Source organism: Periplaneta americana, chromosome 4 (genome assembly GCF_040183065.1).
Source record: "Periplaneta americana isolate PAMFEO1 chromosome 4, P.americana_PAMFEO1_priV1, whole genome shotgun sequence".
Lineage (NCBI taxonomy): Eukaryota > Metazoa > Arthropoda > Insecta > Blattodea > Blattidae > Periplaneta > Periplaneta americana.
Window position 1 is genome coordinate 177,595,321 of NC_091120.1, and position 19,643 is coordinate 177,614,963.

Below are 19,643 nucleotides of genomic sequence, written 5' to 3' on the forward strand. Positions count from 1 at the left end.
TATAGACAATAAAACCCTAATTTGTGTACATGTGTCAACCCATGAAAACAACAATATCAATAATTTTGTACTGGAAACGTATACAGACAATAAAACTCTAATTTGTGTACACATTTCAACGTATGAAACCAACAATATGAATACATTTGTACAGGAAACGTATATAGACAATAAAATTGTAATTTGTGTACACATATCAACCCATGAAACAAACAATATCAATAATTTTGTATGGGAAACGTATAAAGACAATAAAACTCTAATTTGTGTACACATATCAACCCATGAAATCAGCAATATCAATAATTTTGTACTGGAAACGTATATAGACAATAAAACTCTAATTTGTGTGCACATATCAACCCATGAAATCAGCAATATCAATAATTTTGTACTGGAAACGTATATAGACAATAAAACTCTAATTTGTGTACACATATCAACCCATGAAACCAGCAATATCAACAATTTTGTACTGGAAACGTATATAGACAATAAAACTCTAATTTGTGTACACATATCAACCCATGAAATCAGCAATATCAATAATTTTGTACTGGAAACGTATATAGACAATAAAACTCTAATTTGTGTACACATATCAACCCATGAAATCAGCAATATCAATAATTTTGTACTGGAAACGTATATAGACAATAAAACTCTAATTTGTGTACACATATCAACCCATGAAATCAGCAATATCAATAATTTTGTACTGGAAACGTATATAGACAATAAAACTCTAATTTGTGTACACATATCAACCCATGAAATCAGCAATATCAATAATTTTGTACTGGAAACGTATATAGACAATAAAACTCTAATTTGTGTACACATATCAACCCATGAAATCAGCAATATCAATAATTTTGTACTGGAAACGTATATAGACAATAAAACTCTAATTTGTGTACACATATCAACCCATGAAATCAGCAATATCAATAATTTTGTACTGGAAACGTATATAGACAATAAAACTCTAATTTGTGTACACATATCAACCCATGAAACCAGCAATATCAACAATTTTGTACTGGAAACGTGTACAGATAATAAAACTCTAATTTGTGTACACATATCAACCCATGAAACCAGCAATATCAACAATTTGGTATTGGAAACGTATATAGACAATAAAACTCTAATTTGTGTACACATATCAACCCATGAAACCAACAATATCAATAATTTTGTATGGGAAACGTATATAGACAATAAAACTCTAATTTGTGTACACATATCAACCCATGAAACCAGCAATATCAACAATTTTGTACTGCAAACGTATATAGACAATAAAACTCTAATTTGTGTACACATATCAACCCATGAAACCAACAATATCAACAATTTGGTATTGGAAACGTATATAGACAATAAAACTCTAATTTGTGTACACATATCAACCCATGAAACCAACAATATCAATAATTTTGTATGGGAAACGTATATAGACAATAAAACTCTAATTTGTGTACACATATCAACCCATGAAACCAGCAATATCAACAATTTTGTACTGCAAACGTATATAGACAATAAAACTCTAATTTGTGTACACATATCAACCCATGAAACCAGCAATATCAACAATTTTGTATTGGAAACGTATATAGACAATAAAACTATAATTTGTGTACACATATCAACCCATGAAACCAACAATATCAACAATTTTGTACTGGAAGCGTATATAGACAATAAAACTCTAATCTGTGTACACATATCAACCCATGAAACCAGCAATATCAACAATTTTGTATTGGAAACGTATATAGACAATAAAACTCTAATTTGCGTACACATATCAACCCATGAAACCAACAATATCAATAATTTTGTACTGGAAACGTATGTAGACAATAAAACTCTAATTTGTGTACACATATCAACCCATGAAACCAGCAATATCAACAATTTTGTATTGGAAACGTATATAGACAATAAAACTCTAATTTGCGTACACATATCAACCCATGAAACCAACAATATCAATAATTTTGTACTGGAAACGTATGTAGACAATAAAACTCTAATTTGTGTACACATATCAACCCATGAAACCAGCAATATCAACAATTTTGTACTGGAAACGTATGTAGACAATAAAACTCTAATTTGCGTACACATATCAACCCATGAAACCAACAATATCAACAATTTTGTATTGGAAACGTATATAGACAATGAAACTCTAATTTGTGTATATGAAACCAACAATATCAATACTTTTTTACTGGAAACGTATATAGACAACAAAACTCTAATTTGTGTATATATGTGAACCCATGAAACCAACAATATTAATAATTTTATATGGGAAACGTATATAGACAATAAGCTCTAATTTGTGCACATATGTCAACCCATGAAACCAACAATATCATTAATTTTGTATGGGAAACGTATATAGACAATAAAACTCTAATTTGTGTCAACCCATGAAATCAACAATATCAATAATTTTGTATGAGAAACGTATATAGACAATAAAACTCTAATTTGTGTATTTATGTCAACCCATGAAACCAACAATATCAATCATTTTTTACTGGAAACGTATATAGACAACAAAACTCTAATTTGTGTATATATGTCAACCCTTGAAACCAACAATATCAATAATTTTGTATGGGAAACGTATATAGACAATAAAACTCTAATTTGTGTACATATATCAACCCATGAAATCAACAATATCAATAATTTTGTATGGGAAACGTACATAGACAATAAAACTCTAATTTGTGTACACATATCAACCCATGAAACCAACAATATCAAGAATTTTGTATGGGAAACGTATATAGGCAATACAACTCTAATTTGTGTACACATATCAACCCATGAAACCAACAATATCAAGAATTTTGTATGGGAAACGTATATAGGCAATAAAACTCTAATTTGTGTACATATATCAACCCATGAAATCAACAATATCAATAATTTTGTACGGGAAACGTATATAGGCAATAAAACTCTAATTTGTGTACATATATCAACCCATGAAATCAACAATATCAATAATTTTGTACGGGAAACGTATATAGACAATAAAACTCTAATTTGTGTACACATATCAACCTATGAAACCAATAATATCAATAATTTTGTAAGGGAAACGTATATACCGAATAAAACTCTAATTTGTGTACATATGTTAACCTAACAAACCAATAAAATAAATAATTTTGTATGTGAAACGTATATAGACAATAAAATTCTAACTTATGTACATGTGTCAACCCGTGAAACCAACAATATCAATAATTTTGTATGGGAAACGTATATAGGCAATGAAACTCTAATTTCTGTACATATATAAACCCATGAAATCAACAATATCAATAATTTTGTATGGGAAACGTATATAGACAATAAAACTTTAATTTGTGTACATATACCAACCCTTGAAACCAACAATATCACTAATTTTGTATGGGACACGTATATAGACAATAAATTCTAATTTGTGTACATATGTCAAGCCATGAAACCAACAATATAAACAATTTTGTATGGGAAACGTACATAGACAATAAAACTCTAATTTGTGTACATATATCAATCCATGAAACCAATAATATCAATTATTTTGTATGGGAAATGTATACAGGCAAATTTCTAACTTTTGTATATACCTCAACCCTAGAATGAATTATTCTACATGGGAAACGCATATAGAAGACGGAACTTTTGTAGTTATTTTAAAAAGTGCAAAGTATTTTAATAACCTTGAATCAACTGCGTGTTTATATAGATTTGTGGATGGAATTGTTGATAGCAAGATGGTATTTGTCAAGATGAATCCGAGGACTCGCCTGAAATTTACCTATAGCTGGAGAAAACCTCCAAAAAAAATCCAATTAAGTGGCCTAATTGGTCCAAACAGGATTCAAACTCATGCCCGAGCGCAACTTCAGAATACGCGTTCCGCTTGTTACCCCTTATTCAACGGTGACCACCCCTAAAATCAATATTAATAATGTTGTGTGGCAAAATTAGCAAAATTATGTAAACAGTAAGTCTACTGTATTTAGCTATTACAACCGATGCAGTCGAATACATCAATAACGCTTTGTGGGAAGAGTATAGAAGCAACACACTGTAAGTTCTGAATTATCTCAACTTGTACAATCGACACCAATGTTTCAATATACAGGAACAGTATCTGCAATATATATTAATTTCTGTAGGTATCTCAAAGGACAGATATCAATAATTTTGTATGAGGAATTGACATGTAACACGCACTGCCTTCTACAAATGTCGAAAACGTTGCAAACAGAAATACGTATCAATACATTTTTATGAGAGAGGTATATAAGGACACATTAACCTAAATATGTGTGTAAGTATAACCAATGTAATCCAATAGGAATACATGTTTTTTATGAGAAATGCATATAGACAATACAGTTTATATACAGAACACCCACGAATTTTTGCGAATATAAAATTCAATGCAGTAAATAATTCATAAATGTATTATGGAAAACCTGTAAAGGTAATACACTAATTTCTGCGGATATAAAGCCTGTGCAATGCAATTAAAAAATTTTGTATATAGGTAACACATACTATCTATTGCGGATATAAAACCTATGAAATGTAATTAACATAATGTATTATGGAGAACTTATAGAGGTAACACCCACTAACTTTTGCGTATACCAAACCTATGCAATGAAATTAACAATATCTATAATGAATTATGGAGAACGCATACAGATAACACACACTAATTTCTGCGGATATCAAACCTGTGCAATGAAATTAACATCTATAATGAATTATGGAAAACGCATACAGATAACACACACTAATTTCTGCGGATATCAAACCTGTGCAATGCAATTAACAATATCTATAATGAATTATGGAAAACGCATACAGATAACACACACTAATTTCTGCGGATATCAAACCTGTGCAATGCAATTAACAATATCTATAATGAATTATGGAAAACGCATACAGATAACACACACTAATTTCTGCGGATATCAAACCTGTGCAATGAAATTAACAATATCTATAATGAATTATGTAAAACGCATACAGATAACACACACTGATTTCTGCGGATATAAAACCTGTGCACTGAAATTAACAATATCTATAATGAATTATGGATAACGCATACAGATAACACGCACTAATTTCTGCGGATATCAAACCTGTGCAATGAAATTAACAATATCTATAATGAATTATGGAAAACGCATACAGATAACACACACTAATTTCTGCGGATATCAAACCTGTGCAATGAAATTAACAATATCTATAATGAATTATGGAAAACGCATACAGATAACACACACTAATTTCTGCGGATATCAAACCTGTGCAATGAAATTAACAATATCTATAATGAATTATGGAAAACGCATACAGATAACACACACTAATTTCTGCGGATATGAAACCTGTGCAATGAAATTAACAATATCTATAATGAATTATGGAAAATGCATACAGATAACACACACTAATTTCTGCGGATATCAAACCTGTGCAATGAAATTAACAATATCTATAATGAATTATGGAAAACGCATACAGATAACACACACTAATTTCTGCGGATATGAAACCTGTGCAATGCAATTAACAATATCTATAATGTATAATAGAAAACGCATACAGATAACACACACTAATTTCTGCGGATATCAAACCTGTGCAATGAAATGAACAAATTATTATGGGAAACGTATATAGGTAACACTCGCTAACTTCTGCGAATATCTTTAAGGAACTCGGAGGTTCATTCCCGCCCTCACATAAGCCCGCCATTGGTCCCTATCCTGAGCAAGATTAATCCATTCTCTATTATCATATCCCATCTCCCTCAAATACATTTTAATCAAACCTATGCAATGCAATTAATAATATATATAATGAATTATGGAAAACGCATACACATAACACACACTAACTGCTGTGGACATCAAACCTGTGCAATGAAATTAACAAATTATTATGGAAAAGATATATAGGTAACAACCACTAACGTCTGAGGATATCAAACCTATTTAATGCAAAGCAATTAACGATATAAATAATATGTTATTGGAAATGCATATAAATAATAACATTCTAATTTTTACGGATATCAAAATCTATGAAATCAACAATAGTAATGATATCAGTTTTGAGATTGTTCTGGCGATGAAACTTTTAAGTAGTCGTAATTTTCAAACGCTGGATATGTTAAGCACTAACATAGGTAGAAAATCCAAAATTATTCCCTATATAGTAATCCATTGCAGATACGGGAGGCATTAAAGAAACGATATAAACAACGATCTATTTGCGTAGAGATCGTATGTACAGAGTGCACTCATAACTTCTGCAGATACCTATATCGGTCAGTAATTCTGTATGGGAAACTACTGTAACTTAAACACTAACTTCTGCAGATATATAAAACGATATAAGCAAAAATATCAATGGGAAACGCATTCAGATAATATAGTTTAATTGCATCAGATATCTAAAATGATAAGGAGAATATTATGAATGAAAGCACTAAGACCTTACGTACTATTTCACTGACTTGAAAGTTAACTCACCGCTGACTTGCGTGGGTGTTGGAGTGCTGGGGTTCGACTGCAGCCGGCTCCTCCTCCCTCCCTCGCCTCTGCCGCCCCTGGTGGGGTGCTGGGGTTGTAATCCCGGCGCCGATACTGCTCTTTTGGGCGGTGCGGTCCTGTTGAATCCCGGAGGCCTGTACCGCGCAGACTTGACGTGTCCTTGTCCGAAATGCTGGACGCTGTGCGATTTGTACATGCTGCCGGCAGCGGACAATATGCTGGGGGCGGGACTCGCCGTCGTGCACGTGGGCAGCCGGGGCAAGGAATTCGTTCCTGCGCTGCACGACGTCTGTAGACTCCTCGGCAGCGTCGTCGACCTGACGTCGGTGTCATCGTCGTCCGTATCGTCGTCGTCGTCGCCGTCGGCCGAGGTGCCGGACCCGGCATGGCAGGTATTAGCGTCTGGTACCGACGACCGACGCCGCCGAGCGTTCCAGATCTTGTCCTCCACGCTGCCCCCTATGCTGCCACAACTACGGACGCGGTCCAGCAACTGCTCGCGACTCACACTTTTCCCAGCGAACAGCAGATCTCCGGCTGAACGACGCTTGGCGGCGGTGGAGGCGGCGTTGCTGGAATCCTGCAGCAGCGAGAGTTTGGTTCGAGAGTCTGCTGCCATCAGCGCCGATTCAAAGCTCCCTCTCCAGGAGAAACGTTCGTAGTCGCTAGCTTCGGACGTCGCCAGTTCCATGGACGACGCGGCGCCGGGACGCCCGCCCGGTTCCAACAGCAAGTCATGCGATTTACTCCTCGGAAGACCAGGAAGTTCCGTGCCGCCTTGCTCTGTATCTGTATGACTATCATCGTCTGTGGTGGTGGATGCTGCAGACAGCTTCGCTTGTAGTCGCCGGTGAGGGTGATGGTAGCGTACTTTAGGGCTGGATGTAGCTGCCCCCATGCCCTCACCCCCAGACACTTCATGCATCAGTGCCACCAAACGACTGCCGATATGATGCATCACTTTAGCGATCAGAGGTGGGGAGCTGTAAGGGGTTGAGTCAGAGCTAGGGCTGTGACTGCCGTTCTGGGGGCCTCCGCCAGCTGTAGGATTATCTGCCATTTTGCTGAACGACGCCACGAGACGCTGATACACAAAGGCGGTGTCACGGTTGAGGCCGACGCCTGCACTGGTCTTGTCTTCGTCATCGTCGTCGTCCTCGATGCTGGTGTCGAACTTGTTGATGATCTGCTGGCAGCTGGCGGATATCTGCTCCTGCAGCTCGGTCTTAGCGCCCGCGCCCTCCAGGTCGGAGCTCGTATAGTCACTCGAGTCATACGAGTCACTCCACGTGTCTTCACTGCTTAAATACTCCACAATCTCTCGCACCTGCTCATCCCGGATGCCCGGCACCGTCTTCATCAGTCGTGTCAGTTCATTCTCGAAGTACACCAGTTGTGGAGGTTTGGTGCCCCTCTGTCGAGTAGCCGGGCTTGCCTGCGGCGTCTTCTGCGGCACCTGACCTGTCGAGGACGATGATGCAGCAACCATTGTTTTGAAAAATGCTCTCATCTTTGACATCATAAGATTGGTTTCTTCATCAGAGCTCCAATTATTGAAGGAATCTTTTCTGGTAAGGGCTGTTGCGGGAGGATTTGATGTGGGAATCATATGAGAGGCTTTGCTGTGATCTCCTGCACCTTCTTCAACCACCGGCAGTCCACCACAGACAGCTGTGGTTTCACCAATTCTCTTCTTATGCTCCTCCATGTTGGAAGTGGCGGATGTTTGTTTTGACTTTTGGGGCGGAGCGATGGACGGTGAATCGTTGTTGTTGCTGGAGCTACTGGAGTCGCTGCTGGTGCGCTGATCTTTGAGCAAGTCATCACAGCTGCCTATGAAGCCACTGTCCCTACTTTGTTGTTTATTTCTCGACGCTGACAATTCCGAGGACGGCATCAGCAGGAACTCTGGCTGCGGCGTCTTGCACCCTTCTTCGTCGTCGGTTGTCGAGCTGTCGTCGAGGCTCATCCCCAGCGCTGACAGCTCTTCAGAAGACGCGAGTATCTTGTCAGGGGTGGCATCCCCCACGGGGGATTTAGCAACAATGTCTTTCTTATCATCTAGTGAAGGTAATGAAGCCGGAGAAGCTCGACCACCACGCTTCTTTTTCTTCCTCTTGACAGTGTCGAATTGTCCGTCGGGCTTCTCGAAGCCGGAAGTAATGACAGAACCCCCGTCTTCGTGGTGGGTGTCTGTTTCTGTGCTGGAGTCCTCCGACTCCTGTGGCTCTGGTTGCTGCTCGGCGCCTGACAGCTCTCCACTCACGAGGTTATCCAGGGAAGACGAGTGTTGGCGGCCGGTGCCACGCGCTCGCACTAGTCTCTTGCGTCTCTGTTCAGGGCTGGGCCTGCCCTCACTGTCACTGCCCACACTTCCACTGCCGTCGGAGTCCCTGTTGTTGTGGTCAGAGGCCGAGAACCCCATGAACCCGGTGAGGAAGTACTTCTCTAACCTCGACGACGCCAGCTCGGCCGGATCCACCGACCCGTCCTCGGCTCCCGCACCTTGGTCATCGCCCCCCGCCGTCTCGTCAGCGCCCAGAGACTCCAACCCTTCACTGTATATAGAACTACACGTGTCTGAAAACGAGTCCAGTTCGCGACCACCGCCCCCACCCGGAGGCGAGCCGAGGACGCCACCGCCGCCGAGGCCGTAGAAGAAGTACTTCTCGAGCTCTGAGGCGGAGGTGGGGCGGGTCTTCTTATCCTCGGGGGTGGCCTCCACCTCGCTCTCCTCGCAGCTCTCCTCCACGATGGTGTGGAGGGTGAAGTCGATGGCGGACCTGTGGTAGCCTCGCAGCTCCTCCTCTCTGTCCGACGCGTACGACGACGACGCCGTCGCTGACGACACGGCCGCCTCGTCGCCCGAGTCGGAGTCCTCCTCGGTGGGGGTGGTGGTGGCGAACTCCTCGTCTTCGCGGTTATCCAGCTCCTCCACCCACGAGTCGTCATCGGCGAGACCTTCCTCGAGACACACCACTGCCGACAACGTGTCACCCCCTGTCACCACTTTCACTTCTTCGCCCTTTTCTTTATGGGCCACTTCTTCCTTCTTGATGATCTGCGGCCGCGTCTTGGTGACCAGAGGCCGCTTGCACGACGGCGCGGTGCCCGACGTCTCCAGCGTGAGGGTGAAGTAGCCGGCCAGCCCTCCGGTGGTCTCCACGGGGGAGACGTCGCCGCCGCCGCCGCCATCTTCCTCCCAGTTGGTGTGCCTCACGATGACGTCAGCGCTGGGCACGAGCGTGGTGGTCTCGCTGGTGACGACGCTCACCACGGACTCCTGGTGCAGGTGGTTCTGCGTGATCATCACAAGACTCGTGTACCGGGGCTCCCCGCCGGGGGGCTCGCACGCGTCTCTCCCGCGCGCAGACTCGCTCACGACTAAACACGACACACCTTGCTGCTCCTCACCTGCGATACCAGCGCTGTCGGCGGCGCCGAGCGGAGTTGCTAACATAACGGGGTCACCGCCAGACCGGATCTCCCCCTCCAACACTTCGCCAACAATAACATCGCCGGCAACAATATCGTCGGCAACAGGTACTCCGCCGCTAACGGTCATTTCCCCCGCCTGCGGACTGCAGGCATCGCGATCTGCAGTATCGGTGCCATCACTCTGCGTCACGATGCCCTCATCACCAACTGATACAGTTGTCACTGCACTGTCCTCCAAGTCTTCACTAACACTTGCAGCTGTGGAAATCCGCTCATTGTTGTCTTCTGTAGGCGTATCTGCAGTGAATGTAACTGAATCGGCACACGACTGCTGCAGCTCTAACACGTGGCCAGTAACAGAATCACCGGGTGCGTCAACACTAGCATCACTATCACCGGCAGCACAAAAAACAGCTTCACTGTCCTCACTCACCACACCGTCACTGATCGCAACCGTCTGCCGCACACTCTTATTTTCATCTGAGGGCGGAATTTCTTCGATACAAGAGTCACCGGCAGCTGTGGTGGCGGGATCGATCGGGCCAGTATCCATGGAAACTGTAGAACAGTCTGGTTGCGGCGGAATTTCAACATGTGGACCGCCATCCTCGCTAGAACTTCCGCTGTTATCACGTGTAACAACTTCCTCGGAGCTTGAAGCAGTGTTAACGACCTCTTCGTGTCGATTCGTCTTGCACGTAAGGAGGGATTCATTCAACTCGGCGGCAGCCACGCCTTCTTCTTCCTCTCCGTCACAGGGTTCATCCACAAATACAGATTCTTCTACTTCTTCCAGCTCTTTATATTCATTGTGATTGAAACGGGAAGTAGATTCTTTAATAACAGAAAGCGCGCTTGTTGAAATTCCTGTCTCTATTTCATGCTCTGGCAGTTCTACTACAGACGAATCGCCCAGTTCGTCCATCGACATCTTATCCTGATATTCATGAATGTGAATGTCAACTATACACTCGTTTTCTGATAACTGAGGAGTACATTCCGAAATCTCTGATATTACAGGCTTATCAGTATCAACTTTGTACTCGTTATCAGTTAACGCTACAGGTAAATCAGCATTAGATTCGAGGTCATCCTGCGTGTTATTTAATTTCGAATCAGTCTGCATATTTAATTTCTCTAAATCTGCGTTGTCTATGTGTGTATATTTAAGCAACACGACACTGGAGAATACGTCGTCGCAGTCTATTTGTAAAACAGATTCGTTCGCAGACGGTACAGGCTGTTCCAAAACCGCTGCCACATCACCTGTCTCACTATCACCTGACATTTCCGTTAGACTTATTACATCACCGGTCTCCCCTTCCTTCACAACGTCCCCCAAATTTTGTGAGCCCCTTTCTTTACGCTCTGATGCTATCATATCCGTGACGAGGTCTGGTACAGTCTCGGCCATAATTTCTGACACACTTGCTACTTCGTTCAGCTCATTTACAACTGATACAGCAGCAGCAACAATTTCAACACTTTCTGAATTCTCTTTACCTTCAGGCAACGATTCCGCAAACTCTGATTCAAGCACAGTCTTTAATTCTTCGTTGCAAACCCCGTGACTCAACACTGATTCACCTACAGGTATGTTCGATTCATTTTCTAGTATGTCAAGGCAAGAGTTAGATTGTTCGTTCCCCACTTTACCCTTCTCCTTTTCTTCCTCAGGCACCTCATCTTCAGGAAGACTTTTAATTTTTGTTAATCTAACAGTGATATTAATATCTTCTTCTCGGTTTTCTTCTGACACTACCGCAATGTCTTCTTCAGACACATTTTTTGCCCTTGTAATTGATACGGTTGCACTAATACTCTCGTTTATTGCACTGTTTTCTTCGGGCACACTGTTCTCGCTGACGGTCTTTATTTTAATAAGACACACTGTTGTGGCATCACTGTCATCCTCAGGCACTTCAAATGTATCATCTATATCTAAATTCGTACTAGTACTTTCTTCTTCAGGCACTTTCACTACATCTAAATTATTCCCATCTGTAAGGCAAGTATTATTGTTTCCTTCAGACACTAATACAACATCACCATCTTGAATTTTGATTTGTGTAAGACGTACTGTAGAAATATCAGGCACTTCAGCTTCCGAAGTTTCGTCAGGAACATTTATTGCACCATTTTCAGGAGAAGTCTTGTCAACACTTGCAAGGCACGGTGTAGAATCATCATTGCTCTCCTGCACCACAAGTTTTTCTTCAGGCACTACCACTGCATCGGCTTCAGAAGGGGTGTTTATAACTCTAACACTTTCTACTGCTTCACCATCCTCACGTTCGTTAATATATACAAGATTGTCTTCAGTCACACCCGCCGCGTTATCTTCAGATAAAACTTCTATTTTCGAGATATTATTGGTATCATCTGTAGTCTCTTTATACACTCCTTGCGTATCGCTATCTGACAAAAGAACGGAACTAGCTATGTCGTGTTTGCTTTCTTCATCAGACACTTCTAGTGGGCCAACTTCAGATACGATATCAATTGCACCATTTGTTTCGACCTCTTCGCCGTTGTCTCCAGGCACTTCCACTGCAATATCTTCATGTATCACTTTTATATTAGCGAGTGTTACTGTACTGTCAACTTCATTTGCGTCCTGCTTTTCTTCATTCACTTCAAATGTCTCTTCTTCATCTAAATATTTTATATTTGTAAGACACACAGTTACGGCCGTATCTTCATGTTCGTCTTCAGGAAGTTTGTTTTCAGAAATACTTTCCACCAATGTCGAGCACACCACATCATCTGAAGTATCTTCTTCGCGGTTTTCTTCGGGTACTCCCCCTGCCCCACTTGCTGAAGAGAGTTCTGTCTGTGTCCGATTCACATTATCAACAACGTCGCAATCTTTTTTCTGATTTTCTAATAAAGTCTCTATTTTTGTAACACATACTTCATCGCCAGGTTCTTCCTCAGGCACATGAGTTCTGTCACTTTCAGGCAACACTTTTATATTTAAGAGAGTTACTGTATCATTAAAATTCTCTTCACTTTTTTCTTCAGGCACCTCCACTATGTCACTCACAGCATTCGCAGAATTTTCTTCCTTGTGCTCTTCTTCAGGAACTTCTGATTCACCATCAGATATGTGTTTTACAATTACTTCACCAACAATATCATCCAAAGCATCTTTCTCGTTTTCTTCCTCAGGCACTTCTGCATTAATTTCAGCCTCAATCTTTATATTTGTGACAGAAATAATATCTTCCACACATGTCTCTGTAGAAACTTCATTTGTTTCATCTCCAGCTAGATATTCTAACTCGGTATGTTTCACTGTGCTGTTATTGTCACTGTTTTCTTCAGGCACTAATATGATGTCATCTTCTAACAAAGGCCTTAACTTCGAGAGGTTCACTGCATCTTCCGTAGATTTTTCAGGCACTTCTAATTTTTCACCGTCAGAAAAGTCCTTCGCAAGAGAGACTGTTTCGTCAGTTATTTCTTTGTCTTCTTCAGGTACTTCCACAGCGTCACTATCAGGTAAAAGTGCTGTTTTTGTAAGTGATGTATCAGAATTATTTATTTTATTTTCAGGCACTTTCACTGTGTCAATTTCAGACGGGAAATTTACATTTGTGAGTGTAACTGTATCCTTAGAATAATTTTTATCTTGTTTCTTTCCAGTCACTTTCACTGCAATACCATCAGGCAGTAGATTAATCTTGGAGAGTTTAAGTTTATCACCAAATTTCTTTCTATCGCGCTTCCTTCTCGGCACTTCAACTCTACCACAAACAGATTGGGGTTTTATCTTTGTGGGTGGAACTTTATCCTCAGACTTGTTTTCACTATGCTTCTTTTCAGGCACTTCCACTGTGTCACTTTCTGATAGGACTTTTATATTTGTGAGAGTAACTGTGTCATCAGGAGTGTTTGTATCATGTTTCTTTTCAGGCACTTCCACTGTATCACTTTCTTGTAGGACTTTTATATTTTTGAGAGTAACTGTGTCATGCTTCTTTTCAGGCACTTCCACTGTATCACTTTCTAATAGGACTTTTATATTTTTGAGAGTAACTGTGTCATCAGGAGTGTTTGTAACATGCTTCTTCTCAGGCACTTCCACTGTATCACTTTCTAGTAGGACTTTTATATTTTTGAGAGTAACTGTGTCATCAGGAGTGTTTGTATCATGTTTCTTTTCAGGCACTTCCACTGTATCACTTTCTGGTAGCACTTTTATATTTTTAAGAGTAACTGTGTCATGTTTCTTTTCAGGCACTTCCACTGTATCACTTTCTGATAGGACTTTTATATTTTTGAGAGTAACTGTGTCATCAGGAGTGTTTGTAACATGCTTCTTTTCAGGCAATTCCACTGTATCACTTTCTGGTAGGAATTTTATATTTTTGAGAGTAACTGTGTCATCGGGAGTGTTTGTATCTTGCTTCTTTTCAGGCACTTCCACTGTATCACTTTCTGGTATGAATTTTATATTTTTGAGAGTAACTGTGCCCTCAAAAGCGTTTGTATCATGCTTCTTTTCAGGCACTTCCACTATGTCACTTTCTGGTAGGAATTTTATATTTTTGAGAGTAACAGTGTCCTCAGGAGTGTTTGTATCACGTTTCTTTTCAGGCACTTCCACTGTAACACTTTCTGGTAGGAATTTTATATTTGTTAAAGTAACCGTGTCCTCTGGAATGTTTCTGTCGTGCTTCTTTCCAGGCACTTCCACTATTTCACTTTCTGGTAGGAATTTTATATTTGTGAGAGTAATTGTGTCCTCAGAAGCGTTTCTATCGTGTTTCGTTTCTTGTACTTCCACTGCCCCACTTTCTGAAAGAAACTTTACCTTTGTGAGACGGACTCTATCCTCAAAGCTGTTTTCATCGCGTCGTTTTTCAGGATCTTCCACTGTGTCACTTTCTGATAGCAATTTTGTCCTCGTGAGTGTAACCGTGACCTCAGAACTGTTCTTAACGGGTTTCTTTTTGGACACTTCCACTGTGTTGCCTTCTCCTTGAATTTTTATCTTAGTGGGTGTAACTGCATCCTTCGAATTCTTCTTATGCTTCTTTTCAGGCACTTTCAATGCGGTTGTATCAGGTTGAATTTTTATATTTGTGAATGAAACTTCAATATCTTCATGGTGTATCTTTTCAGGCAAATGTATTGTGTCAGTATCTGCCACAGATGTTATCTTCGACAGACAGACTGTTCCCTCAGAATCATTTTTATCGTATTTATTTTCAGGCACGTCCACTGTTTCACTTTCAGATATAAATTTGACCTTGGTAAGTAAAACTGTATTCTCAGAAATGTTTTTATCGCCTTTCTCTTCAGCCACTTCCACTGTATCACTGTCAGGTAGAAGCTTTATCTTTGTTAGCGAAACTGTATCACTTGAATCGTTTTTATTGAACTTGTCACTCACTTCAACAGTATCGTTATCTGGTATGAGTTTTATGTTTGTAAGGCACACTGCACTTTCCGTATCGCTGTCATCGGGGGTGCTACGCCCCTCGTCGTCACTGCAGCTGTTCACGACGAACACTGTGGAGAAATGCTGTCCGTCGGGGTCGTCTTCGTCGGTATCGGAGCTGCAGCGTGACGAAGAGCTGTCATCCAGTTGGTCGTCGTCACTACCTGCAACAATGGGCGTGGTGAGGGTGGCAGACATATCCACCGAGTCGCAACCGTCTTCTTTCTCCTCACCTTTCTCCTCGTCGTCCTCATCCTCGTCACTAGTGTTGGTAATGATGTCATCAATGACGTCACCTTCGTTTTGCTTGTATTCTTGATCCTTTGTTGCGGTCAAGTCGGTGTTTGTGTTGGTATCTGTGTCAGCGTCGCCATCTTGCGGCGTGAAGTAGTAAGTTCGCTTCACGGGCGAGCTGGTCACGCTGTCTTCGTTGGAGTCGCTGTTTGATGACAGAGAGGAGAATGATGATAGTCTCTCGCGTGGCAAATGGGCCAGATCGTCGGATATCTCTGATACCACTGCGGCAGGGGTGGTTGTGGGGGTCGTGTCCGCCGCTGTAGGAGTGTCGGCAACTGGTTTAGACTTCTTCTTGCGACCTCTTTTCTTGGACTTCCTGTTCTTGGCGTTGTTGGTAGAGACGGTGTGTGTTACTGCTTCTCCCGAACTTTCTATAATCAATCCTTCGGTTAAAGTTGATGTGTTTTCACTTTCGTTTTCGTCGTTCAATTGTTTGAACGTCACCAACACGATCCCGCCGTCGTCTTGCAGTACGCTCTTGGTTTTATCGGTTATGGCAACTGCGGTGACGTCATCGGCACGTGGCGGCGGGGGCTCCAACATGGTCTTGTCGCCGTCTCGCTTCTGCTTGCGCTGCTTCGGCTTGGGCTTGCGTTTGGGGCCCGGCTTCGCGGCGCTCCTCTTGTTCTCCGCGCACTGGCCGGCCGCAGGTGAGGCCGCTATCTGCTCCGGCGCGATAACGGCTCCCACGCTGATAACGGGCGCCTCCACGTTGACGAACCCCGCCGCGCAGTAGGGGGACAGCGCTGGCCAGCTGCACCACGGTCCCACCACCACGTGCGGCCGCTGGTAGCTGCGTATTCGGATCCTGACGCCGGCGCCGGGCGTCTGGGCGGAGGGCGACGCCGCCCCCCCGTCCGGGTAGACGATATCGGCGACGCTGACCGCGTCCGAGACCTGCGGCGTCGGCCAGAGGGACGCGGGTACGGGCACCGGGATGGGCACCGGTACGGGGATCGGCACGGGGACCGGTACCGGCACGGTGGCGGGGGCGTCCGTGGAACCGCACGTCTCGCAAGAGCCCCTAGTCAGCGGGGTGGCCGACACATCTCTGCCGCTCGCCGCTCCGCACTGGTGCCGGCTTGCACTCCTCGCGCTCGCCGTGTCCTCCCCACCTGGCGGCCGGTTCGACAACTCCTCTCCTCCGCCGCCTCCCCGCGGCTGGCAGCCATAGTAGTAGAAGTGATCCGAAAACGTGATCTCCTCCAGACTCCTCTCTCCACTCGACCTTAACGAATCGCCACGTGTGAAATATTGGCGCTGTTGTCGGAACATGGATGGCGGAGGCCTTGACCCCTGGTCTTGCGCACAGGACCTCGATCTCGCATCAACATTTACCCCCAGATAACTACCCCCGAGATCATCCAGGACCGGAGAATCCGCGGCTACCGGGGACCTTCGACGTCTCAGGAACCCGCCGCCGTCCGACGAAGACGCAGGGGAAGGCACCTCTCTCCTCGAAGTGACGTCATCAGCGTTGTACAGCAGCCGCTTCCTGCACGAAGGCGAGTCGAACCCGGAACTCTTCAAGAAAGACTGCTGCTCGTCGGAGGACTCGCCCTTGCTCCAGGACCAGTCCCTGAGCACGGGCCGCACGACCGAAGAACTCTCAAAATAATCCCAGTCGCACTCAAAACCGGAAGTGACGCCGCCGCCGACGGAAGACGTGGAAGAGCTGTCCTCGTCAGCAGCGTCGTCATCGTCGTCGGAGTCGTGGGAGCCCTTGGACGAGGAGTCCGAGCTGATGAAAACGAGCTTGTAGTCGTCTCCCTCGGGCTGAAGGATCCTGGCGGACTCCAGCAGGTTGCAAGGGTACAGCAGGTCCTGCTGGGTGGACGCCTCGGCAGGGGGGTCCGACACCACGCGTCGTGACACCTCCGTCACGCGGAGGCTCTCAGTGACTCGCGTACTCCGGCGGGCCCGCGTCCACAGCTCTCCTTTAGCAACAACGACCCGAACACTCAAAAAACAGCTGTTGCTGAGTCCTTTGTTAGTTGGGAAGTGTATTAGTTTGCGATCTACGGAGGTGTTAGAGCTCCTACACTACACCCACAAGCAAGAGAAACCGGCCAGCCGGCACTTTCACGCCGCCAATGCATGCATCTGTGCAATTATTCATGTTAAATTGCAGTTCTGTATCAGCACAGGCCTACTGGTTCCGTAAGCAGACTTAAAAGGCAAGAAAACCGCGAACGTGTTACAATTATATTTGATATCCATACTGCACAACCACTAGGCAAATCAGGGCGTTGAAACAAGGTTTCAAATCTACTTAGAAGCACTGTTGTTCGAATGTAACCAATCCGCCTACGACTTAGCACCATTACTTGCATGAAAAGTACAGCCGTTACAGTTCACTGGCTAGCATAAGGAAGATGGTAAGCATTCTGTTATGTACACAAAGAAGTTCTGTCACCAAGGCTTAATAGATAAAGGCATCAAGATTAGTTTATTTACAAAAGATATATACACAGAACAGAAGTATTCTAATCTCTGCTACATCACCAACTAAATCAACCAAATTATTTCTACTAATATATAGGTCTTGCGACCATATTTCTTATCAGTTGAAGCATATTTCATTAAAAATACAAGGATAAAATATAATGTGCACTAAATTGACGTAACAAAGGGCATCAAAGAAAAGGGTACAGTCAATTTATTGAAGTCGGAAATGATTTCGTTTAAATTCATTTTAAGAGGCTGTGGTAGGGTATACCTTATTTTAGTAGTCTACTGTTCATTTTATTAATATTTAAGGAAAATTATCTCAGAAACTCTGAACAATAAAAATATACATTATTTCTAACGACAATAATTACTCTGAACAATGAGAACATATTCCTAACATCCTATCGGAACAATTATTAAGATATGCTTCTAACGACGATAATTATTCTGAACAAACACAATACAATATTCTAATGGTAATTACTCCGAACATTTAGCATATATTTATAACGGCGATAATTATTCTGAACAATCAAATACAATATTCTAATGGTAATTACTTCGAACATTTAGCATATATTTATAACGGCGATAATTATTCTGAACAATCAAATACAATATTCTAATGGTAATTACTTCGAACATTTAGCATATATTTATAACGGCGATAATTATTCTGAACAATCAAATACAATATTCTAATGGTAATTACTTCGAACATTTAGCATATATTTATAACGGCGATAATTATTCTGAACAATCAAATACAATATTCTAATGGTAATTACTTCGAACATTTAGCATATATTTATAAAGGCGATAATTATTCTGCACAATCGCGATACAATATTCTAATGGTAATTACTCCGAACATTTAGCATATATTTATAACGGCGATAATTATTCTGAACAATCAAATACAATATTCTAATGGTAATTACTTCGAACATTTAGCATATATTTATAAAGGCGATAATTATTCTGCACAATCACAATACAATATTCTAATGGTAATTACTTCGAACATTTAGCATATATTTATAAAGGCGATAATTATTCTGCACAATCGCGATACAATATTCTAATGGTAATTACTCCGAACATTTAGCATATATTTATAACGGCGATAATTATTCTGAACAATCACAATACAATATTCTAATGGTAATTACTTCGAACATTTAGCATATATTTATAACGGCGATAATTATTCTGAACAATCACAATACAATATTCTAATGGTAATTACTTCGAACATTTAGCATATATTTATAACGGCGATAATTATTCTGAACAATCACAATATAACTCTGATGAGAATAATTATTGTGAACATTTAGGATAGTTCATAATAGCGATAATTGAAGCGTCGGCTGGAACAACGTAGTAAGTTA

General features: G+C 42.1%; 1 protein-coding gene across 4 annotated transcripts in view; it reads right to left on the reverse strand.

The window, feature by feature from the left end:
• The window catches only part of LOC138698483 (uncharacterized), an 883,962-nt gene that overhangs the window by 281,244 nt on the left and 583,075 nt on the right, over window positions 1-19,643 (reverse strand). For 3 of the 4 annotated variants that reach the window (XM_069824438.1, XM_069824440.1, XM_069824441.1), the window contains one exon: window positions 6,594-17,735. In XM_069824438.1, coding sequence (XP_069680539.1) covers window positions 6,594-17,735 — 11,142 coding nt within the window. The remainder of the gene's footprint in view (window positions 1-6,593; window positions 17,736-19,643) is intronic. The other variant, XM_069824439.1, reaches the window with a different exon arrangement.